The sequence below is a fragment of the Macrotis lagotis genome, chromosome 4, assembly GCF_037893015.1.
Source record: "Macrotis lagotis isolate mMagLag1 chromosome 4, bilby.v1.9.chrom.fasta, whole genome shotgun sequence".
Taxonomy (NCBI): Eukaryota; Metazoa; Chordata; class Mammalia; order Peramelemorphia; family Peramelidae; genus Macrotis; species Macrotis lagotis.
In genome coordinates, this window is record NC_133661.1 from 48,998,763 (window position 1) to 49,024,011 (window position 25,249).

Consider the following 25,249-nt stretch of genomic DNA (forward strand, 5'->3'; position numbering starts at 1 on the left):
CAACCATATGTTAACATATATGCATAAATTAACCACACATAACTTATATCTACTTCCTGTTGTCTCCATTAGAATATAAGCTCAATGAGAATAGGAATTGTTGTTAGGCATTTAATTAGTGTTTCTTGATCAATCAGTTCGTAAATAGACACTTAATATATGGTTTTTCTAATTGAATTTAGGCAGACCTTAGCAAAGCAGCATGGGTTAAGGGGCAGAGCCTGGAAGTAGGTTTTTGTGGTTGGTTCATTCTGAGATAGATGAGCATCGTTTGCAGAACCTGCTGAGAATCTGACCTCACTTCACCATGATTGCCACAAAACTAGATGTGTATGTGAAGGAAATGCACAAAATCCCAATGTGCTCTGTAAAGCCTCCTCATTATCTTCCCCTCTGTAATCAGGATCCCTCTGAGCCATCCTCCTGGGAGAAGAAGACTGAAACATCCCATTTTTTCCCCCTTCTTTCCCCTCCAGTGCAAAGAGTGCTGGGCTGCCTTTCCGAGAGCTGGAGGCCTACTTCTGGCTCTGCTGCTAATTTACTGTGAGACTTTGAAGAAACATCTGTACATCTCCTCCCACTCTTCATCTCCACCTGCCTCCTGAGAGAATTGAATCAGCTGCTCTCCAAGGTCTGCTCTGGCTATAAGATTTTAAAATTCAAACTGAATACTCAGAAGGCTGTGTTCCAAGAAAGGTCAGGACAGGTAGAAGTGACCCAGGAAGAGGGAGCCAAGCCAAAGTTACCTCTTTAATGATCACCAACTCTTCTTGAAGAAGGATCATATCCTGGAGCTCCTGTAGAGTAGAGGTCTTTGGGCCCCTGAGTAGTCCTTCCTCCTGGCCCTCTAGAGTATCCTTGGCATTAGAACTCAGCTCCCATCCTCGATCATCCAACCTTGGCTTCCCCTGGAAATAAAAACCATCCTTTAAGGCCATCAGCATCCCTCTGTCCCAGAGGTTTTTATCCCTTTTTGTATCATAGACTTGTTTTGGTAGTCTGATGTTACCTTTGGAGGCCTTCTCAGAACAATTTTCTCAAAAGCATAAAAATACACAGGATCACAGAGAAGATTGATTTTATTAAAATGCAATTATAAAAACATTTTTTAAAAACAAGGTTATGGATCCAAGGTTAAGAACCTCTGGTCAATTGCATGAAGTGATGCAGATCAAAGTGAGCAAAACCAGGAGAATATTGTACACATTAACAGAAATGTATGATGATCAACTATGATGAACTCAGCTCCTCTCGGCAGTTCAGTGATCAAGGACAATTCCAAAGACTTGTGATGGAAAATGCCTTTATATCCAGAGGAAAAAACTATGAAGTCTAAATGCAGACTGAAGCAGACTATTTTCACTTTTTAAAACTTGTTTTATGGCTTTTTCATTTTTTTTCATGTTTTCCCCCTTTAATTCTGATTCTCCTTTCACAACATGACATAATGTGGAACTATATTTGACAATGTGACTAATGTGGAAATATATTTGAGTTTATACATGTGGAATCTATATATTAGTTACTTATGGGAAGAGGGAAAGAAAGGGAAGGAGGAAGAATAATGTGGAACTCAACAACTTACAAAAAGATGAATGCTGAAAACTATCTTTGCATGAAATTAAAAAAATAAAAGCAAAAAAAAAAGAACCCTGATCTTCATTGACCAGATAGACTTATTTTGGGGTCATTATCTTAAATATCTCTTCGGAGGGCCTCGCTTCCTACTGATATCTCCAATCCTTAAGTAGGCATCTGCTCACTAAAGTCCTCCACATCCTCCCACTGGAGTTCCCAATAGTGATTTTCCAAAGAGAAACTAGCTGGACTAGATAAGCTGAACTGGTGGTGGGGTGGGGAGTGAGTATCTCTATCACCCCATAGTACCTGAAGGATGGAGTCCTGGTCGGTGAGCAATGTCTGGAGCTTGGCGTTGGTGTCAGCCCTTTGACCTTCTAGTCTGAGCCTGGACTTCTGCTCAGAGCATACAGAGAGCAACTAGTTAAAAGACATCATCCTTCAAAGTGTTCTTGAGCCATCCCAAGGTTCCTATGTTCCTAAAGCTAACTTAACAACACAAAGAGTTTTCCAGAATTCAACCTAGTCTTCTGATTTGTCCAGTCTCTGATTTCTTGCCTAGATTTCAAGGGCATTCTTTGTCCATACCCCTATACCATCACTCCTCAATAAATAGTCCCTGCTCCAGTCACTTCATTTTCTCTTCATTTTCTCTCCCACATAGTCCATGCTTGCTTCCAGAGTCATAACTAGAATGGGACACAAGTCCATGAAGGTATTGGTTCAAGTCCCATCTTAAACACATACTGGCTATGTGATCCTGGGCAGGTCAATTAACCTTTGAGAAATGGTGGCCACTCTCTCCAATCAAAAGGTGTCAATCTGTATTGATAGGCAGAGTTCTCTATACCAAGAAAATGGCCTCACAAATCCATTTCTTCTCTTTCTAAGAATTTACTTCACACATGGCCCTACTTCCTCTTTCAACCCCAATCACCAAGAGCCTATGCTGTGCCAAGCTAACTTCACTGTTCCCCAGGTTGGATCCTAAGGTCTCCACCACTCATAATTGAACTTCTCTCAAAAAGTTACCTAAGGGGGTCGGCTAGGTGGCTTAGTGGATAAAGCACCGGCCCTGGAGTCAGGAGTACCTGGGCTCAAATCCGGTCTCAGACACTTAATAATTACCTAGCTGTGTGGCCTTGGGCAAGCCACTTAACCCCATTTGCCTAATAAAAAAAAAAGTTACCTAAGGGTATATTTCACATTGCCTGCTTCAGGTGGATTTTGCCCCTAGTAAAAAATTGCTAGTTAATGACTGCTCTTTCCTTCTGAATCTTTTTCTTTGCTGTGGCCCTATGGAAGTCTTCTCTTCTCTCTTCCAAATCCTTCAAGGCCCACCTTTTCTAAGAAACCTTTCCTGACTCCTCCAGTCTCCTTGCTCTGACTTCCTATATAGCACATAAACCTTAATGACCCACACAGACCCTTGAGTTTATACAACCCCCTAGTCTTTAATCATAATTTTTCATAACTTTTCTGAGTTTATACCATCCCCTATACTTTTTTAAATTTATTTTTAAATTTTATTTTAGGCAATAGGATTAAGTCATTTGTCTAAGGTCACACAGCTAGGCTCCATTTGAACCCAGATCCTCCAGACTCCAGAACCAGTGCTCTATCCACTGTGCTACCTAGCTGCCCTGATCCCCTATTCTTTAATCACTTAATTATTTTTTGACTCTTCTTCCCTCAAATAAAATATGAATTGAGTTAAAGACAGTTCTTTTTCTTCTGTCTCCCCCATGTCCAGATTAAGGCACTTGGGGTAACTCAGTAAAGCTTGTGGTTGAATTGTCATTTCCCCATCCTTCCACCTACCCCCTTCCCCTTCCAGTTTCTTGCTACCCTCTGCCCACTAGACTCAGGGGTCATGTGCAGGCTTCCCTGGGGTCGAAGGAGGAGCTGGGCCTTCAAGTTTCCTTCTGGCTCTCCTCACCTTGGGGTCCTCCACAAACAATGGTCGCTGGCTCATTCTGTCCAAACACAATTTGGCTTTCATCACTTCTGCCTGCAGATGCAGGATTCTGGAGAAGAGAGTGGGGGGGAAGGGAGGAGGGTCCTTGCCTCCCACCACCCATCACCCAACCTTTTCCCTCAGTCCTCCCAACCTTCCAATCACACCCTCCTCACTTGTTATGTAGCTCTCTGTCCTGCTGCTGCTCTTGTCGTCTGGACTTTTCTAGTTCTTTTCTCTCCCACTCAAGGCGAACAAGGGAGCTTTCCATCTGCTGCCACAAGAAGAGAGGTGGAAGGAACCAAGAAGAGATCTGTTTCCTGAACAGGGATTTACCCCTTTCCTTCCTCTTAGCCCCTGACTTAGATCCCTGACATGGCAGGAAATCAAGAACCCTTGAAAATGCCCTCTGGGGCTGCCCAATGCCCTACAAAGGATGACTTCCAGATATGATTTGGAGGTATCTCATTCTGGTTACCCAGGGGTACATTTCCAAATTTCACAAGTGTGCAATGCGGACTTTCCATTCATGGTATACCAGATGAAGCTTGAAGACATAGTCCCTGCCCCCTTCCCAAACTCTTTCACCTGCCTAGATCTGTTCCCTTTCCCCTGGTCCTCTAGTGTAGGATTTAGGGATTTAAATTATTCCAAACCTGGGGGAAGCATCTCCACCTGGGACAAGGGACTCCCAAGAGCTAAGTAGAATTGGGTGCAGATCAAACAGGTATACTGACAGCACCCTTCTTCAGTGGCAAGAGCTCTTACCATAGGTGCCAATTACTGGAATATAGCTGGGGAGGGACATGAAGCCAGTCTGGAAATCAATTTGGAAATTGGTGAGAGGATAGAGCTTACAGTGGGACCCTTGGGTCAGAGGTGTTCATTGAACCCAAGGATCAATTTTTGCAATACTCCAATTGGGCTGAGAACTGATCCAAACTAAACTAATAGAAACTGGGACTAGCAGGTATGGAAAGAGCAGAGATTAAATCCCAGAAAAGTACATTTAGAAAGTTGGAGAGAGTAGTAATACTCAAAGTCTTGTCAAATGGAAAAGGTAATCAGACTTGGTTCTGTTGGGCCCCAGAAGGGGGAGGCAATGAAAGTGGAGGATGAACAGGGGACCACGGACCATTGGAAGGTACAGAGGACAGTCTGTCATGTTGACTGAGAGGTAGTCTACCCCCCCCCAGAGGATTTAGCCTATGCCCCTTCTAAGGGTAAGGGTAAAGGTGGGTCCCAAGAAAGGAGAGGACTCATGGTGGGGGAAGGTCCAGGCATGGATGTCACAGTCCTTGAGTAGAAGTCAAAATACTGGAGCATAGGAGAAAGCCTATCACAACCTCTCTCTCTCTCTCTCTCTCTCTCTCTCTCTCTCCCCCTCCTGTTGGGTTCCAGCAATTTCCAAGAGGCCAAACAGGCAGCCTTGGGATGTCATGTAATCACTCTTCCTGGACTCTTCAATCAAAGGCAGCATGACCCTTTGTTGAATTTGAAGTAGAAGGAATACTGAGTAGCTGAGGTTGCTTAAGTTGACTGCTAAGGTCCCTTTCTTCTCTGAATCTCTGGAAATCTGGGAGACTTGAGGCCTTAAAAGCTGGGCAGTGATTTCAGTCAGTGCAAGGACTTTGGTTAATCTGAGATGTGGGTCAGAGCTGTAGAAGCTGAGATTCACCCAGGATGAGAATAAGTCTGGGCTAGACCTGAGGAGGAATCATAGCTACTGATCCCAATGGAGTGATGGTAAGAATGTCATTCTGGAGACAAAGGCAGACAGGTTTGACTCAGAGAACATTTTCCCTTCCCTCACAGAAGTCTAGGGCCTCTCTGCTTCAATTTTATTTTAGTGTCTTTTCCCCTTTAGTTTCTTAGCAAAGACTTTTTAACACTGCCCCTACTTCAATTGAATTAAAGGGAAATTTGTTGACAGAGCCCAGAGAAGTGAGGGAAAATCATGTGAAGACTGAATATGTATGTAGAGAGCCTGGGTTCAAATCCTACCCAGGAAATTCCTGATTTATAAGACTTTGGGCAAGTCATTTCAACTCCTGGGGTCTCAGTTTTCTCATCTCTAAAATGATGGGGTTAGACTAGAAAGCCTCCATGGTTCCTCTAACAATGTCTCAGATCAGATCTAGATAGATGACAGTGAGGATAAGAATCAGCCCTCCCTCCTGTCCCATCCAGGGGCTTGCCACATTGATTGCAATCCCTCTCTCATCTTATATCTCTTCCTAGTCCCTGCCTATACACATGCTCACCACTTTTATCTTGATCCTCAAGCCAATAGTATGCTAGTAAATGTTTAACAATCAGATCTCTGAGGGGAAAAAATGTATCCAGGCCAGATTTTTAAGTGGAACCTGAATTATTAATATTTTCTCCAACACTTTCTCAAGTCTAGATAATCAATAAAACAACAAATCAAGCTCTGATTTGTAGCATGAGCTGATGTCCAAGATGTAAATGCTTATACTGAAAATTTTATAATTAGCTTTCAAGCTGCCTCCCCCTTGCCCTTCCTTCAAGCTGGTTTCTTTTCTTTTCTTTTTTGCAAGGTAGTGGGGTTAAGTGACTTGCCCAAGTTCACACAGCTAGGTAATTATTACATGTCTGAGATAGATTTGAACTCAGGTCTTCCTGACTCCAGGACCGGTGCTCTATCTACTGCACCACCTAGCTGTTCCCAAGCTAGTTTCTTTTGTTTCTCTTCCCTTTCAATGCCAAACTGATCTTCATTTCTTAATTTCCTATTCACTTCTCAGTCCTTGGCAATCTGATTACCAAATTTTACTCTAAATTGGCCAATCATCTTTTAATTACTAAATTCAAAAGGTTTTTTGCAGTCTTCATCATCCTTGACTCCCTTGAAACTTCTGATAGTTGACTACCCATTGCTCCTGAACACTCTCTCTCTCTTACCTTGACTTTTGTGACATAACTCTTTCCTGGTTTTTCTCTTAACTGCCTCTCTCCCTTTCTGAAACTTAATTCATCCCCTGCTTACCAAGAGAGTTCTGTCCTGGATATTCTTCTCTCCCCCTCTGTAATTTCTTTCCTGGTGATGATTCCAAATATTAACTCTATGCTGATGACTCAGATCTAGAATTTTATTCACCCTTAATCTCTCTCTCTCTCTCTCTCTCTCTCTCTCTCTCTCTCTCTCTCCTCATTTCTGTCTGTCTCTGTTTCTGTCTCTGACTCTCTTTGTGTCTCTGTGTCTCTCTCTCTCTGTCCTACATCAATTCCTCTAATCTAGAAGATGTCGCACAGGCATCTCAAACTCAGAATATTCAATATCTTCATACCCTAAACCGTCAGTCCTCTAAATTTGTCCATCTCTGGTAAAGACACCTCTTCCCAGTTTCCCAGTTTCTCTTTTTAACTCTTTCCACTTTTTTTTCCTTCCCTATATCAAATCAGATTCTAAGTTGTGTCTGGTATCTGTCCCTTCTCTTCATTTGCAGATTTACTGCTTTAATTCTTAACCTCTCACCTAGACTACTTAAATAGCCTCCTAATTGGCCTTCCTTCTAATCTTTCTCTTTATAATTCATCTTCCACAAGCTACCAGAACAACCTCTTTATAACAGTTCTGTCCATGTTACTCCACTACTCAAGAACCTTTAATGACTCCCTGCGATTTTAGTAAAAAGTATAAATTTTTAGCTTAATATTTAGAGCTCTCCATAATGTGACTCCCATCGACTTTTATAGTCTTATTTCACATTATTAGCTTTCATGAATTCTGTATTCCAGCTAAACAGGATTATTAATTCTCTCTAAACTTGATAGTCAATTTCTCATCTCCATGCATTTGCATAAACTATTCCCTTTTCCTGAAATGTATTCATAGAATGATAGGGTCACATTCAAAACTGGAACAAATCTTTATCATCATTAAATCCAGCTCCCTCCTTTTTCCTATGAGGAGACAAAGAAGAAGAAAGGCTGTGTGATTTGTCCAAGGTCCTAGAGGTGGTAAGTAAAAAAGGTAGAATTTGAACCCAGGATCTCTTCAGATCTAGCCTGGTATCCATCTGCACCAAATGATCAATTTAACAAGCACATAGTAAGTTTCTGCTCTTTGTTGAGCACTGTGCTAGTAACTGAGGATAGATACCAAGGCAAAAATAAGGCAGCCTCAGCTCTCAAGGAGACCTGCCAGTGAAGTCAAGGAGCACATATAGAGGTAGCGATAGAAGAAAAGAAGTTGTTTAAAGAAGGGGGGTAACTAGGGGCATTAAGAAAGGCTTTGTGGGGGTGGCTAGGTGGCGCAGTGGATGGAGCACTGGCCCTGGAGTCAGGAGTACCTGAGTTCAAATCCGACCTCAGACACTTAATAATTACCTAGCTGTGTGGCCTTGGGCAAGCCACTTAACCCCATTTGCCTTGCAAAATCTAAAAAAAAAAAGCCTTTGTGCAGAAGCTAGTCTGGAAGTGAGCTTGAATGAGAATGAGGGAGAAAAGCAAAGGTAAGGAGGGAGAGTGTCCCAGGGATGGGGATGGGAAGAAGGGGAGGGAATAAGCATTTCTTGGCTAATGCCAAGGGAAGGGATCAAGGGCTCTGTGAGGACTATCAAGGAGCCCATTTTGGCTGAATCACAAAGTGCAGGAAGAAGAATGATACTTCATGAAACCAGAACCAAAGGTTGCTGTAGCCACCACATGACTTTGTCCCTGCTCATCTCTAAGAATGCTTGCCAACTGCTCCTCTGTGAAGCCTTCCTTAACTTTCCTGCCCAGCTTATTTTTAAAAATTTTTATTGATTTGAGGCAATGGGGTTAAGTGGCTTGCCCAAGGTCACACAGCTAGGCAATTATTAAGTATCTGAGGTTGGATTTGAACTCGGGTCCTCCTGAATCCTGGGCCAGTGCTTTATTCACTGCATCACTTAGCTGCCCCACTGCCCAGCTTATTAATGCTCTCTCTTACTCCTCAATCTCCCTCAGACTCTATTTGTGGGCATAGTCCCTAAAGAATTTAAGTTCTTTGAGGGCAGGAATTACAGCATTTCATTATTGTTCTTTGAATTCTCAGAACCTAGGACAGCACCTTGCAGAGCACAAATGCTTAATTAGTGTTTGCTCAATCAAATTAACAAGGGATTTTGTTTCAAGAGTTCTGTTTTGTTTTTCCACACAATCACAGGTTCATGAAGGCAAAGTCTATTCTCCCCCATCAGATATCTAACAGCCAAAGGCAGGATCTCCATGCCAACATAATACTCAGTACCAACATGTCTGTGCTTACAATACATCTGGATCTTTAGGGAAGAATTCTTTGCAGAGATGGGGTACCATGGGTGTGGAGCAGTGCATATTCTGTCAGAATCAGTTGTGTTTTATTGAATTGCTTTTTGGAGGGGGGGGAGTCTTTCTCTTATTTTTTTGTTACAGGGCATGGCTCTCTGGGTGGGGATAGGGATATACTTGGAAATTAAGATGATATAAAAACAAAAGATAGCAATAATTTTGTTCAAAGCTTCCTCTTTTATCTTACTGGCCATCTTCCTTCTAATCTACTGAAATGACTCTCTAAATACAAAGACCTTTTCCAAACTTCACAGGGCAGAGCCAAGTAGCATGAAGCTTCTGGAGCTTTTCCAAAAACAACTTTAAATGAAGCTTCTAAACAGACCCTAAAACAACAGAATCCACAAAAAATAAAATCAAAACCCAAAATGAAACAAGTTCTTAACTCAAGATGTTGTGAAGAAACTTGAGAAAAGGTCTGTCTCATGTGGATAAAAGGGAAATATAACAGCATAGGTGGGAGAGTTGGAAAGCCACCTGGAGGCTCTTAGCCACAGCACAACTCAGGTCTAGGGTCAGCAAGCCAGTGATGCAAGAAGATCAGCAATGAGGGTCCCAACCCCAGCTCAGAAGACAAAGTTCAAGCCCAGGATCTCGGTGCAATAGGCAGGACTAGGTTGGGCTACCCAAAAACTGCTAGCACCTGAAATGCCATAAGCAAGAGGTATGCCCAGGACTAGACCACTACAAAAAGCTTGACACTGTATCCCCTTTGTTCCTGGAGCAAAGCTTAACTATCAAAATGAGCAAAAAACTAAAAAAAGAATAATCATAAAAAAGCTGCTATTCTGATAGGGATGATAAAATATGCCACCTCAGAAGAGGAAAGCTGGGACAAAATGCCTACATGTGAATCCTCAAAGGGGTTTTTGACTTGGTCTCAAATCCAAAAATACTTCTTGAAAACACTCAAAAAAGGATTTCAAAAACCAAATAAGAGAGGAAGAAGAAAAATGGAGGAAAGAAATGAGACATGCAGAATTATGAAAAATTGACTGAAAAACAATAATTTTAAAAGTAAAATTGGTCAAATGGAAAAAGAAATCAACTTCTCTAAAAGTAAAATTAATCAGTTTGAAAAGGAAACACAAAGGTTAACCAGAGAAGATAAAATCCTGAAATTGGACAGATAGAAACTAGTGACTCCTAGATCCATAAAACAAAATGAAAAAAATAGAAAAAAATGTAAAGTACCTCTTGAGAAAAATGTACAATGTGGAAAATAGTTCCAGAAGAGATAATTTATGAATTATTGGTCTACCTGAAAACCATGATTAGAAAAAGAGCCTGGAAAATATCATGCCCTAATATGGAAAATTGCCTTAATATATTAGGGCAATAAGAAGATAAGAATAAGAAGATAAAATAGTCCTTGAAAGAATTCATCTATCACTCCCAAAAAGAGATCCCAAAATAAAAACCCCAAGGAATATTGTAGCCAAATTTCAGAATTCTCAGCTAAAGGAGAAAAGCTGCCAAAAAGAAGCAAATTTAAATACAATGACCTTTTCCCACTCCTCTTCCTTTTTAATCTATCTGCAAATTTGGATCCAGTCAGCCAAACCCTCTTTTTTTAATATTGTCACATCTTTCTGTTTTAAAAAATCATATTCTCCTCATATTTTTCTTCCTAGATAACCCTTCTTTGCCTCCATTGGTTACTCATCTTCTTCCCATACTTTTAAAAATGATATTCTCCAAGGTCCTTTCCTTGGCTCTGTTCTTTGATCTATTCATACTTTTCCATGGCAATCTCACTCACTCCCATGCCTTCAGGTACCACCTCTATCCAAATATTTCCCAAATCTATGTCTAGTTCTGCCCTCAACTAAAATTTCTAAGATTTTAGGAAAATCACTTAACAAATCTACACCTCAGGATCTCATCCATAAAATGAGAGTGTGGGACTAAATGATTTTTAAGATCCTTTTCAGTTTGAATCTATAACCTTCCCCTTTGACCTCTCAACCTAAATGGCATCCACAGTTTAGTTTGTACTAAAACAAGCTTTTTTATCTTTCCCACTAAAACCATGATCCTATTCTGACTTCACAGTTCCTGTGAACCAGGTTCAAAATCTTTGGAAGTGGACTATCCTTAATTCAAGAAGACAGGACAGCTATGTTTCCACATTGCTTTGGGGCCAGAGATACAAGGTGATTAGATAGCGTTCTGGACCTTAAGTCCTTGAGGGTTAGCATGGGCTCAGAGGGCGGTGACACCTGAGTACAGGTGATTATAAAGATTATAAATTCTGAACAAACTGCAGTGGAGAGTGAGTTGGCAAAGAGAGGGGGGGAATGTGGTGGTAGCATTTAGACAAAACTATAGTGTAGGCAGGACCAGCAGAACTGGAACCACAGTGGGGATGCCCTAGCTACAGCACAAAGGGAGGAAACAGTAAACTCAATGGCAACAGGCAGTGTAGAAATGCCCTCACCTTCTAGATGGGTGTTCCCTAGGCAGCAAGAGATGAAGATGTTGGCATCTGCTAGACTGTGATAGGAAGTGTACCAAGAAGCTACTGCTGCCAATGATGACCTGTACTTTGCCCACCCCTTTCCTCCCCCCCCACCATGTAATCAACTGAGTCCTGTTCCTTTGGGTTATAGATGGGGGGGGGGTGTTGGTATGTAGCAGGGTAAGGAGAATTCAGTAGAAATAAGATTGGAACTTCTAGATATTTGGGTTGGGGGACATGCAGGCATGGGGTATAAGTACCAAGAATGTCTCCTGCTTACTTTAATTCTGAGTCCTTTATTTTATTTTAAGTAAATATTCCCTTTCATTACCATGGATGCTCTGGGTGGGATAGGATTCAAAAAGGAAAAAAATAGAAGTTTGTGAACTGACCAGAGAGTGATTCCAAACAAGCAGTTGGCAGCTGACCTGTAGATCATAGGTAGAAGGGCTATGCTCTGCTTCTCCCTCTCCCCACTCATGGCTAAATCATGTTGCTCCCACTTCCTCAGAGTCTCTTCTTTTGGCTCCCTCTCTCTTTATTCCTGTGCCACCACCCAGGACATGTTGCCATCTCTGTCTGCTCCAACTCCTAGACTCACAGTCATGAAGTACTTTAAGGCCTACAGGCTACTTTTTTCACAACAACCCAATGAGGCAGTAGTAGACTATTATCCTCTATTTTTAGCAGGTGAGGAACCTGAACTTTTGAGAAGTTCAATGTCTTGCCTATGATTCTGCAGCTAGTAACCCTCTGACACTGAATTCAAACCCAAATCTCCGTCTTTACCATGATACACAATAAGCCTTCTGACTGTATTGTCTTTCTCCTTAAATTCGTCCTTCAAGGAGCAGTTAGTCTAATTTTTTTTATGCATAGTCTTGGTTAAGTTACTACTTGCTCAATACTCCTCAATGGTTCCCTGTTGCTTCTTGAGAAAAATTCAAACTCTTATGTGACATTATAGGACCTCTATATTGTTTTTCCATTCTACATTTCCAGCCTTTTGATATACATACTCACCTTCCCTTACTCATTTATTCTAATGCAATTCCTCAGAAATTGTGTAATTTAATTAAACTGGAATGCTTACCCACTCTCATCCCCTACACCTCCCCCACTTTCTGTGCCAAGTCTCTTCTTTTTCAATCATGGCACCAAAATTTTAGGAAGGGTGAGAGAATGTCATTGGATAGTGCACAGAGGAAGACAAGCAGTAGTATGAGCCATCTGAGGATTGGTTGAAAGAAATGGGGTGATTAGCCTGGTCAAGAATAGCTTTCCCAGGAAAGCTAGGATGGAAGTCTCTAAGTATTTAATGGATTATAATATGAAAGAAAGATTAAATTTGTTCTGTTTTGACCCCAGAGAGCACAATAAGGAACAATCAGTGGAGGATGCCAAGATGAAGATTTTGGGAAAGAAAAAATTCTTAAGGATGACCCAAAGTGGCAAGTACTACAGGTAGTAAGCTCCCTGTTCACTGAAGGTCTCCAATGGAGGTCTGAAGAACTTTTTATTAGGAATATTGTTAAGTGCATTTGGGGTGAAGTTCAGGATGGACCTTGGGATTTCATAGAACTCAGAAATTCTACAAATTACAGAGGCCTTGTTCTTTCAACAGTCTCTCTAATGACAAGTTGTCCAGACTCCTTCCTTGACTGTCTTGCTCACTACCTCTTAAGGTATCGATCATTTGCTTGGATTTCTAACTTACACCTGTTGATCCTAACCCTGCCTGTTGGAGTTACATAGAATATATATGATCCTTTTTCTATACAACAATATTTCAAAAATCCTTGAATAAAAGTAGCTAGAATTATAACATTTGCCAAGTATTGGAAATGGAGTTGGAAGAAATACTTCACATAGTTCTCAATCCTGTGAGGTAAGTAGGATGAATATTATTGTCTTCTCAGAGCACTCCAATAGCTTGCCAGGGTCACATAAGTCATGTGAGGTGAGAGTCACTCCTGACTATGACTTCATTGCCCTCACAATCCTGGTTCTCATGGTTCCATAAAGAATCTCCAGTGACCTCCATTTTTTCCCAGTATACCATGGTATCTAGGTTCTCTCATGTGAACACTTCAGTTGGCCAATGGTGAATGTTTTTCTTTTCACACATCACCCTGAATTGGACATAGTATTCCAGAGATGCACTATATATTCCAAGGAAAGCTCAATGCTTTGGTTGGGGGGTGGAACTAGGAAAAAGAAGGAGAATTCTTCCCCTTGGCCTGAACTCAAGGAAGTGCCTATAAAACTAGCCAGGAAAGACTTGGATTCATTAGAGCCACTTAGATCACTTTGGCTGCAGGAAAGTGGAGCAAGGTGGTACAAGCAAGAAAAACCAACATTTTGAAAAAGTAAGACAAATAAAAAGCAAAATAAAAACCAGTGGGTTGGGAAGGAGGCAGACTTTAGAACCAAGATGAACAATGTGCTGACTAGAAAGAATCTGGACCCTCCATGGTTGCCTGAGGATGAGGGTTTTGAAATTTTCCTTGGAGAATTCAGCCCAGCTCTCATGGCTGGAGATCCTGAAGCTCTCATTCAAAGAGGAAGGATGAGAAGAGTAATGGATTAGGCTCAAGAACCAAGTTCTAGTCTTCCTGCTCCCACTGCACTGCATACTGATTCTGCCGCTGATACTTATTAGCTGTGTTACTCTGAGTAAGACATTCAACTTCTTTGAGGCCCAATTTCTAACTTTGTTTTTCAATTTCTTAATCTATTGATGGGGGTTAGATTAGATCACGGGTTCTTAAACTATGGTTTATGGACTCTATGGATGTTAGTAAGTCTAGAGGGAAAAAACTGACATCTTTATTTTCACTAACCTCAAATTGAAATTGAGCATTTTCTTCAAATATTTTTAAACGATTCTGTCAAAATAGGACCATGACATACAAAAAGTTAAGAATTCCCTGAACCAGATGGACTCAGTTTCCTCATCTGAAATGAAACAATTGTTTGCTTTGCTGACTATCATAAGGATTGTCTGAGAGGATGGATGAGAAAATACTTTGGAAAAACAAGAAGCAAACAGGAGGGATTATTGTTAAAAGACACTCTCTTGAAGCCTCAAGTGATGACAGCAGAAAGTTCTTCCTACCTCCCCTTCCTTGCATCTCACCTCCTTTGGTCTATTCACCCAGTCTTCTCCATAGCATGGATACCTCTTAGAGGACCTGGGCCTTTGACTCAGGTCAGAAACCTAAGTCATGAGAGGGCCGGGGCAGGTAGGACAGATTCCCTATCCCATCCATCCCCTTTCCTCTTGAGGAGAACACAGGAGACATATATTGTGGAATTGTACCTTCTGCCTCAGGTCAAGCAGCTCACACTTCATTTGGCTTAGCTCCAGAGCCTTCTCCTGCCTTTGGATCTCCTGTGCCTGCTCCCTCAGGGTCCCCTGAACTGTCTGGTGGCAGCCCACGAGCTCAACTGGCTGCTGAACACTCTCTAACAAAGATGACTGAAGGCCCTGTTCTGATTTCCAGCCCTGGAGGATCAGGGCCCTATTGTTGACCCCACTGCTTGTCCAGTCCAGAAGGTGGGGAAGAGAAGCCCGACGATTGATGAATGGGTTTGAGTCTTTGCCAGTAGGAGCATAGGATGATGTGCTATTGAAGAGAAAGGAGGTAAATGAGAAAAGGAACCAATGCCCGAGAGGAGGGGGAAGGACTTCTGGGTTTGGGTCTCCTTGCCTTTCCTTCCTCTACCCATAGTTCCTTTGATAGCACTCACCTGGACTCAGGGGAATGGATCCCTCTCAAGAGGTTTGGGGATTGTGGTCTGTCTAGGGACCTGGGACTATGGGAGCACTTTAGGCAGGAAGGTTGCCCAGAATCCAGAAATCCAAAAGCCCTCAGAGGACCCTGTGTAAGAGGAAGAAAGCCAAGTATCATTAATACTTATAAACATTATCATCACAGTCCTTACAAATATACTTCTGAGTGATTCAGGAAGGAATTTCATAGATGAGGAAACTAGGGACCAGAGTTTTAAGTAGTTTATTTTTCCTCATATAGCAAATCAGAGGCAGAACTAGAACCCAGGACTTTTGAATCTCTTAAACCTCAGACATAGGATCCCCTTAGGGAAAGGAACATGATAGGTCTGAGGTTAGGATCAGTTCAGGGATCCCGAAATGGTTGGTTGGGATTTCTATCTCCTGGAAAGTATGATTAAGTGCTAACAAGAGTAGAGAGGAGAGAGAGGGAATGTCAGGGCTGCTGGGATTAGTTATAAGGGCCAATGGTAGAGACAAGATCAGCCCAGTGATGGCAAAACTGGGAAGTCCTGTAGTTTCCTACCTCTTCCTGTGGTTTCAAGGCTCTTATGGGGATAGTAAACAGTGCAACGGGATCAGAGAAGGCAAAGCATTCATCCAATGGGATGAATGGCAGGTCAGTGGGGAAAGACAATTTCTGGGCTAGGAAGCCACCTCCCACTGCACCTTATAGGCAGCCCTTAGTAGCTCTGGAAACCCAGCCCTCATTTCTACCCTAAAAGAGTCCCTGGAAGATAGGCAGACCTTGGAGTGGCCTCTGGGCATCTCCATTGACCTTGCCCTTCGGCGACCCTGCTGCCTCCCCAGGAATGAAGGGCCCTTGGCCAAGCCTTGGAGAAAACTGCCATCCCTACTGTAACGGGAGGACAGGCTGGGATAGGTGGCCCAGCCTTGGAAGGACATGCTGCAGGGGAAGCCAGAAGAGGAGCGTGGGAGGTGCCCACGGATATCTGATCCGGACCCAATTCAGGCACCTTCAAACCTGCCATGAGAAAAACAAAAATAAAGCCCACTCTGAGTGAGTTGATGGCTAGGTTAACTGAAAGGAACATACCCATTCCCCCTCCCAGCCCAGTCCCATGTGTATTGTAAGGCTGAGTCTCTTGAGGTGGCCATGTGCCAACTTTGTCTTCCAACCAGTCCTGTGAGTTCATTGGCAGAAGGAGCTTCCCATGAGGAAACTCTCTCTGCCCATGCAGATCAGCAATTGCTTTGCAACAACAGTCTTGGAGAGCTGCCTGGCACAGTCAGTCAATAAACATTTATTGAGCTCCTACTATGTGCCAATTATCCTAAGTCTGGGGATTTAAAAAGGTCAAAAAGAGCCCAAGCTCTCAAGGAGTTCATGGTCCAAGTTGGGGAGATAAATAACTCAGTACAAACAAGCAAATTGAAGGCAGCACTTGCCTCCAGACCCTTCTGGCGCCAAGGCTGCCTCTCTACCCACTATGCTAAGTCACTTCTCAGATGTGTGCCAGGGACAGATAAATGTGTGTCTGAGAGGAGACAAGGGGCCAGGAGATCTGAGCCAGAGAAAAGATGCTTCCTGAGAGCATGGGGATGCAGGAGTGGTGATTTCAAACCTCAGATAACAAATGGGAGTTTGGGTGAGAATTCTGAAACTTAGGCATTGATGAAAACCATGGAGTTGGTGAAGATGATTAAAAAGCAAAAGCTTGGAGGTCAGGGATCCCTCAAAGATGCTGAACAGGAACTGTGTCCCCAGAACACAGGAGGGACCAGTTAAGGGAGTTTTTGTGAAACCCAGAACCAAGTCTGGGTTCAAGTGACTGTGAGGAGAATAGTATTCATCTGGAATCAAGGAGCAATGATTCCCCAGGGACAAAGTAACTGGGCTACTTTTGTAGTAGTGATGAACTGCAAACAAAACTTGGTGTATATAGATTGGGGAATTAGAAAGAGAATATTGCTAAAGTACTTAGTAAACCTTAAAGCATTATAGAAATGCCAGCTTTCATTGTTATCATTGAACAAATTGTGGTTTGTGAATGGGAAATAACACTGCATCACAGGAAATAAGGAATGTGAACAATGCAAAGAAGCATGAGAAGATTTGTATGAACTGATTTGGAATGAGATCTGAAGAGCCAGGAAAACACATTGATCATTACAATGGTAAATAAAAGGGACAATAAAAGAAAGACATGTTATTGTGAAGACTAGTCTTGGTCCCAGAAAAATAATGAGGGAATGTATCTCCCTCCTTTCAATGGAAAGGTAGGGGACTGAGGTTATAGGTTATATATAAAATGTTAGATGTGGTCATAACTGATGTCAGTTTTGCTTAACTGCTTTCCCCTTGACCTTGGAGGAAGTAGAGGTGAGGGGAGGGAAATCAACTCACAAACAATTATGATGTAAAAGCCAAAGGCATCTTTTTTAAAAGAGAGAAAAGAAATAGGTCAGCATTCAGCTGTAAGGTGAGAACAGAATGGCCCCAAATACTTGCTTACCAAAAAACTCAACTAATCTGGGGCATTAATCAGGGAAATTTGAAGTGAAGCCAGTTCCCATTTTTTCTAGTATTTTTTAAGATTTGCAAAAAAGTTTTCTCACAACAAACCTGTGAGGGAGGTGATTCAAGTTATTTTTATCCCCCTTTTGCTCACAAAGGTTAAATGATTTGTCCAGGGTCACCCAGCTAGGGATTATGAAAGTTAGGGCTTGAGTCTAGATCTAATGATTTTCTATTACTCTATACTGATCCCCCGGCTTTGCAATGCTTCCAGCTGAGCAGTTAACTTAGGGATGTGACACTATTCTTATACTGGGAGACCTGGATCAATTTATTTGGGGGACAGGGGCAAGCAGCACAAAGTATGCCCTCAAGTCAATGATTAAAGGGAAGTAGAGATTCCAGGATGAAAGGTTACTAGGGTGGAAAATTCCTCAAAGACTGATGGGGTTTGGATGGGGGGGGCAGAATGAAGCCTAGCCATAGAGTAACTCACCCAGAGGCAGTCATCTGTTTACATGTTTCTGATGGTAATGAATTGTTCTATATACATATGGCATGAAGTTTAGTTCTTTCCTCATTATTGAAGAAGTGTCTGTGTAATCAGCACCCTCCAAATATTGGTGTCCTGGGACAAGATCACTGTTGTATCACCTTAGTTATAATTTTTTTGTATAAAGTGTATGTCCTGGGATTTGAGCTTCCCTTCCTCCACCTTGCAGCCTATGGGGGTGGGGGTTAAAGTAATTTAGTTCAGAAAGCCCAAGAGCAAGAGATAGAGACATTCAATTTAAAGTAACTACAGACAACATTAAATACTTGGGAATCTATCTCCCAAAATTAATCCAGAAACTGTATGAATACAATTTTAAATCACTTTTCACACAAAGTCAGATCTAAACAATTGAAAAAATGTCAATTGCTCATGGTTAGGTTGAGCTAATAAAATAAAAATGGCAATTCTACCCAAATTAAATTACTTATATAGTGCCATACCAAACTACCAAATAACGATTTTACTGAGCCAGAAAAAATACTAACAAAATTTATATGGAGCAACAAAAGGTCAAGAATATCAAGAGAATCAATGAAAAAAATGTAAAGGAAGGTAGCCTAGCTCTACCAGTTCTAAAACTATTATGAAACAGTTGTAAAAACTTCCTGATGCTGGTTAAGAAATAGAGTAATGGATTCAGTGGATTAGGAATGGTTGAAAAGAAACAGTAGTAAAGGACTACAGTAACCTACTGTTTGACAAACCCAAAGACATTGGTTTCTGGGATAAGAACTCATTATTTGACAAAAATTGTTAGGAAAACTGAAAAATAGTATGGCAAAAAATAGACATAGACCCATATCTCACATCCAAAAACCAAAATAAGGTCAAAAGGGGTACAGGATTTAGACACAAAGGATGATACCATAGATCATTTAACAGCTGAAGAAATACTTTATCTGTCAGATCTTTGGAAAGGGGAGAAATTTATGACCAAGCAAGAAATAGAGTATATTATAAATTGCAAAATGGATGATTTTGACTATATTAAATTAAAAGGCTTTTGCACAAATAAAACCAATGCTGCCAAGATCAGAAAGAAAATAGAAAACTGGGAAACAATTTTCACAGCTAGGGAGTTCTGCTAAAGGTCTCATTTCTAAAATATATAGAGAATTGCATCAAATTTATAAGATTTCAAGTCATTCCCAAATTGATAAATGTTCAAAGGATATATAAACTGGCAGTTTTCAAATGAATAAATTAAAGTTATATATAATCAAAAGAAAAAAATGCCCAAATAATTACTGATTAGAGAAATGAAAATTAAAGTGACTATGAGGGTTCCACCTCATACCTATCAGATTGGCTAGGATGACAGAAAGGGAAAACAATCAGTGTTGGAGAAGTTATGGGAGGACTGGAACATTAATGCATTGTTAGTGGAGTTGTGAACTGATCTAACCATTCTGGACATTAATATGCCCAGAGAGCAACAAAATTGATCATGCTCAGCAATGCCAATACTAGACCTATATCCAGAAGAAATCATAAAAAATAGAAAAAGTCCCACAGATGTTCAGAGCAGTTTTTTTTGTAGTTGCAAAGAATTGGAAAGTGAGGGGATGCCTATCAATTGGGGATGGCTGAACAAGTTATGGTGTATGAATGTTATGGAGTACTGTTGTTCTATAAGAAATCATAAATGGTTGGACTCTAGAGAAGCATGGGAAGAATTACAAGAACTGATGCTGAGAGAAGAGAGCAGAACCAAAAGAACTTTGTACACATTAACAACAATATTGTAAACCGATTAACCTTGATGGATGCAATTCCTCTCAGCAGTTCAGAGAGTTAGAAGACCTGGGAAACCTGTTATGGACAATGCTATCACACCCAAATGAAGAGGAGAAAAAAACAAACAAAAAACCCTACAGAATCTGAATGCACACTACATTCATTTTTTTTTTTTAGGCTTTTGCAAGGCAGATGGGGTTAAGTGGCTTGCCCAAGGCCACACAGCTAGGTAATTATTAAGTGTCTGAGACTGCATTTGAACCCAGGTACTCCTGACTCCAGGGCTGGTGCTTTATCCACTATGCCACCTAGCTGCCCTACATTCACTTTTTAAAAATTTTTTCTTATGTTTTTCTTTCCTATATCATGGTTTTCTTTCTTTTCCTTTAATCCTAATTCCTCATTAAAAAAATAACTAATTTGTAAACATGTTAAGTAAAAATGTGTATGTACAATAATCACCAGTCTGTTCCCTGCTGAGGGGGGATGGGAAGGGAGAAGGGAAGGAAATTATATAACTTAAAAATATGCATATGCATGTAGATGAATGTTGAAAAACTTTAATTGGAAAAATAAAATAAAATCTCAATAAAATAAAGTAGTTTGTGTTCTTTGGCTACATGTCTTTTTGGTCCTATAGGAAAAGGGATGGGGCTAGGAGGAGGCTAAATAGCCTAGATCTAAGATCCTAATCTTTGGAGAAAAAAAATGAAAGGTCTGGGATCAATATTTAGAGAAAATCGCCCTTGGAAGATAGAGATGATCTAGAATCAGAAAGACCTGAGTTCAAATCCTACCTCACACATCATAGTACCTGTAAGCCTTGGCTAAGTCATTTAACCTCTGTCTCAGTTTTCTCAATAATAAAATGGGGATCTTATCAGCACTTTCCTCCCAGGACTGTTGTGAAGATCAACTGAGATGATATTTGTAATATACTTAGTGTGGTAGCTGGTTTGTAGTAGGCACTTAATAAATGTCTGTTCCCTTCCTTTCCTTTCTTCCATCTCTCATAGAGGCAGTGGAAAGGAAGCTAGACAGTCAGCTAGGCTTCCATGTAAGTGAAACAGTTAGCTGCTTAACTGGGGTGATATGCAAAGACTCAGGGATCCATCCTTCCCCACTATCCCCAGCCCCTGCATTCCATCAAGCCTATTAGACCTTGGGAGGATCATGCATTTGAAAGGGAACCAAGCTCAGAGTGGGCTGGGGGAATTAGAATCACAATCTAGAACCAGAAGAGACCTCAGAGGCTGGTTATTTTGAACCTCTGATTGAACAGATCAGGAAACTGAGGCTCAGGAAGGTTACTTGCTTTCAAGGTAACCCAGGCAGTGACTGACAGAGTTGAGTATTGAACCTAGATCCCTTGCGGTATAGGGTGTTTTTCATTACAAGACATTCCTTCCCACCTCAGCAGTCTGGTACCTCAAATGGCACTGACCCTTAGGACTTCTTCCCTGAAGCCCCTGAGATGCCAAGATCCCCAGGAAAGGTCATACTTGACCCTTTTCTCTGGCACATCTGTCCCCAGGACAAAAGCTCTGATTTGAGTGTATATGTGGGAGGGGAGAGGAGTGGGGTAGGGGGAAAACTAAAAATGTGGAGGGTGGTCAGCTCCAGCAGCCAGGAAATCACTTCAAAGTTCACCCTCCCAAGAGTCCATAGAGAAAAACCAGATTCCAGCTGCACAAGGACATGAGAGAATCTAGATCCTTGCTTGGGAATCAGAAGGCAATGGGCTTAATGGGGGGAAAGAGGAGGACCTGGGAACTGAGCTTCTGCCTCACCCCCATTTCCCTTTCTTGTTCCTGCATCTTTGGCATTTTCTTCACTCTGTTCAGGACCACTAGACCTGTACTTCTCTCCTCCCTCACCTTCCCAACCTCAGCACTCAGCTCTGCTCTCAGTAGAGGCTTTGAGATCATTTGACATCAATTATTGTAATGTCTCAAAAGAGTATTGGTCTTGGTCTCAGGAAATCCGGGTTTATAGCCCACACTCAACACTATGCTAACTTGGAAAAATCACAACCTCTCTGAGCCTCAGTTCTTTATCTGAAAAAAAAAATGGGAATATTATTCCTTGTTATAAACCTGTCCAACAGGTTTTCTATAAGGCAAAAACTTTGTAGGGCAGTGAGTCTGGAGTCTGGAGTGAGGCAGATCTGAGTTCAAATCCAGCCTCAGCTGGAGTTACTAGCTGTATAACCTTGGATAAGTCACCTAACCCTTCTTCCCTCAGTTTCCTCATCTGTAAAATGAGTTGGAGAAGGAAATGGCAAGCCACTCCAGTGTTATTGCCTAGAGAATCCCAAATGGGGTCACGAAGAGTTTGGATGTGACTGAAATGACTGAGCAACAACAGGGACTTTGTAAAGTTTGAAGCACTATTAAAAGTGAGTTATTAGTCACTGAACTCTTAGTATGACTCAGGAAATTCCTAGGCTCCCCTACCAGCGGGTCTTGTAAACCCTAAAGCTGAGCCTGTCCTTATGGATGACAAGTTCCTTTCTGTGGCAAGGGGATCCCAGGCTGGGGAGAAATGTGGAAGGCAGCCTTCCCCACCCCCATTATGGGTTTCACTTTACGCAGGCTTCTGTTCTTGTCATTCCCTTCTGAGCTACTGACTGATTAGGACTTAAGCTATCATCCCTTTAAAAGTATTTGATTTGCAAAGGGGAATTTTAAATGTCTGAAGGAATGAAACTGAAATCTCAGGGACATATTAGACCAACAGAAGTGCTATTTGAATCACAGAATCTCAAGATTGGGAAGGACTTCCAAGGCCTTTTTACCATATATCCAACAAATGCTCACCCCACCTTTGCTTCAAGATCTCCAGGGCTGAGGAACTCACTACCACCCAAGGCAATTCATTGCATTCTCTCATACTGAGTCTCAATCTACCTCCATTCCCTTTCAGCCTTTTCCATATGACATCACTTCAAATAGAGGAAGGGAGTTCTATCAGATTCCACCTGAATCTTTTCTTCTTCAGGGTAAATATTTCTAGTTCCTTTAAATTGACCTTTAAAGGGCTGGGTCTCACCATCTTTCCTGCCCTGTCCTGGGCCTGCTGCAGCTTGAATGCCCTTCCTAAAATGTGGGGCCTAGAGCTGAATCCAATAATTGGGTGCACTCTGACCAGGGCAAAGGACAATGGGACCATGGCCTCCCATGGCCTGGATTCAGTGACTTTCTCTATGAAGCCTAGGATGACACTATCTCTTTTAGGGAAGCATTATGGGAGTGAGGGTCTTTATATCTTAACAAAGAGTATATTACTTGCTATATTGAGATGACTAGGAGAAAAGTTCATTTGGAATTGGAGTCACTAATGAATTTCTTAAGTTTTGGGGTCTTGCCCATAAGCTTCTAGTAATTGTTCAGCACTGTGCCAGGGCTGAGAATAGGTAGGCAAGAGAGTGGCATGAATATAGGCTTACCTTCTCCTGAATTTAGCTCCTTGGGGCTAGAGGGTTCAGGTCTCTCAGAGTGGAAACCCCTGAGTCCTCCCAGCTCTCACAATGCACCGACATTCAAGGAGCCATAGTAACCCCAGGCAACAAGCTTCATGTAAACTGTCCTCTCCCTTTGGGATGGTGAAACCATAGCAGAGGGGGGAGGGATCTGGGAGGAGGAGGAAGAAAAAGAGAAGGACACAAAAAGCCCAGGAGTAGTACGTCCTGCCCTCCCACAGCCTGAATCGTTGACATGATAGAGCTATTTTTATTGCCACTAGTGCTTGCCAAAGTCACACTGTGAAGGAGGCTAGTGTGGCCCTGATCAGAGGCAAGATTTGGGAGTGGGCTGAGAGAGTTACACTTTGCCTGAGAATTAAAAAGTTGCAAGGATTCAGTCACATCCTGTGTCCAAATTCCTTTTTTGCTACTACCACTTGTGAACCTGTGGACAGCCATTCAGATCTGAGGAGTTTATCTCTAAAGTCTTTTCCAAGTCAGATTTCTATTATAATGTGATCCTATGATTTATTCTGAATTTTCAATTCATTTTAGATGGGTCACTCCTTGAAGGAATTGGGGAAAGACCTAAGGGAATATAACTGTCTTTGCATTTGAAGGGCTTTCAATATGGAAAAGGGTTTGAACTTTTTCTACTTAGTCTCTCTCAAAGGCAGAATTAGAAGCAATTAGTGGAAGCTGTGAGGGGCCAGGATGCTGTAGGATGAATCAGAACAATGATGACAATACAACAAGGGGGTTCCCAGAATCACAGGTTATAGAGGGTTAGAGAAGTCCTGAATTCCAGACCCCTCATTTTGCAGAGAAGAAACCTGAGACCCAAAGAGATCGACTAACTTACCTAAGGTCACATGGGGACGTCGTGGCAGAGCCAGAATTAGAAATCAGGTCTCTGGACTCCATCGCTAGGACTTTCTTTAGTCACTGGGAATTAACTGGCTGTAAGGATGGCCTATTAGGTCAGAAACCTGAGGCTATCTCCTCAAAGATACTCATGATTTGGTGGAAAGACCAGGAGACCTGCCTCGTACAAGTGTTTGAAGAAAGTTCCTTCCTCAATTGAGCTTCAGTTTCCCCATTTGCACCTGTAACCGTGAGACTCGTCTTCCCTTTACATTCACCTGGCTACCGCCCTCAGGGCTTTCCTCTCTCATCTAGACTATTGTAATGATTTCCAATTGGAATCCCTTCCTCCAGTCTCTCCTTGTTGCAACCCACTCTGCTGAGCTGCCAAAATGATATTCCTAACACTGCAATAGATCTGATTCTGTCAAACCCTGTTCAAGAAACCTGAGTGCTTCTGGGAGAAAATGCAAACTTGCTGGGTTGATATTTGAAGCCTTTCATAATCTGGCTCCAGCTTGCCTTGGCAGGCTCAGTGCACAGTACTTTGCTTCATATATTTGTTGTTCCAGGCGAACTGACCTAATTTGCTCAGACCAACCATCCTGTCCCCACCCACTTGGGTGCTTTTGTAACCCCATGTTACCCCATGCCTGGAAGGCAGTCTCTGTCACCTCTTAGAATCCGTAGCTTCCATGAGGACTCTGCCTAAGGGCCACTGCCTTCAGAAGCCTACTCTGTTGCCTCAATTACTAGTAGTGCTTTCCCATCTCTACCCCTTACCCCTGGAAATGACTTTTTTTTTTTTTACTTCTCCCTTGGAGATGGCATTCCCCTCACCGTTCTCAAGAGAATGTAGGCAGAGAGAATGTTTCTGTCTTCTCATCCTTAGAGCCTAATACAGGGACCGGCTCAGAACTGACTTTTGGTAAATGCTTAGTGAATGCATACAGAACACTGGGGGATTGGCTTATATAATTTCTAAGACCTCAATTTAATGTTCTAGGAAATAATTTCACCTAGAGACTGTTGTATACCC

At 41.9% G+C, this 25,249-nt stretch overlaps 1 protein-coding gene across 6 annotated transcripts in view; it reads right to left on the minus strand.

The window, feature by feature from the left end:
- Nucleotides 1–23,575, minus strand: part of LOC141520833 (uncharacterized) — a 44,101-nt gene extending 20,526 nt beyond the window's left edge. For 2 of the 6 annotated variants that reach the window (XM_074232707.1, XM_074232711.1), the window contains exons 1-8: nt 23,332–23,575; nt 15,859–16,096; nt 15,069–15,199; nt 14,638–14,944; nt 3,712–3,809; nt 3,518–3,605; nt 1,888–1,974; nt 747–908 (exon numbers count right to left, since the gene is read on the minus strand). In XM_074232707.1, the coding sequence (XP_074088808.1) occupies nt 747–908; nt 1,888–1,974; nt 3,518–3,605; nt 3,712–3,809; nt 14,638–14,944; nt 15,069–15,199; nt 15,859–16,017 (1,032 nt within the window). In that variant the 5' untranslated portion in view covers nt 16,018–16,096; nt 23,332–23,575. Of the gene's footprint in view, nt 1–746; nt 909–1,887; nt 1,975–3,517; nt 3,606–3,711; nt 3,810–14,637; nt 14,945–15,068; nt 15,200–15,858; nt 16,159–23,331 lie in introns of those variants that run through there. The other 4 variants (XM_074232709.1, XM_074232710.1, XM_074232708.1 and 1 more) reach the window with 4 other exon arrangements.
- Nucleotides 23,576–25,249: the final 1,674 nt, after the last annotated feature.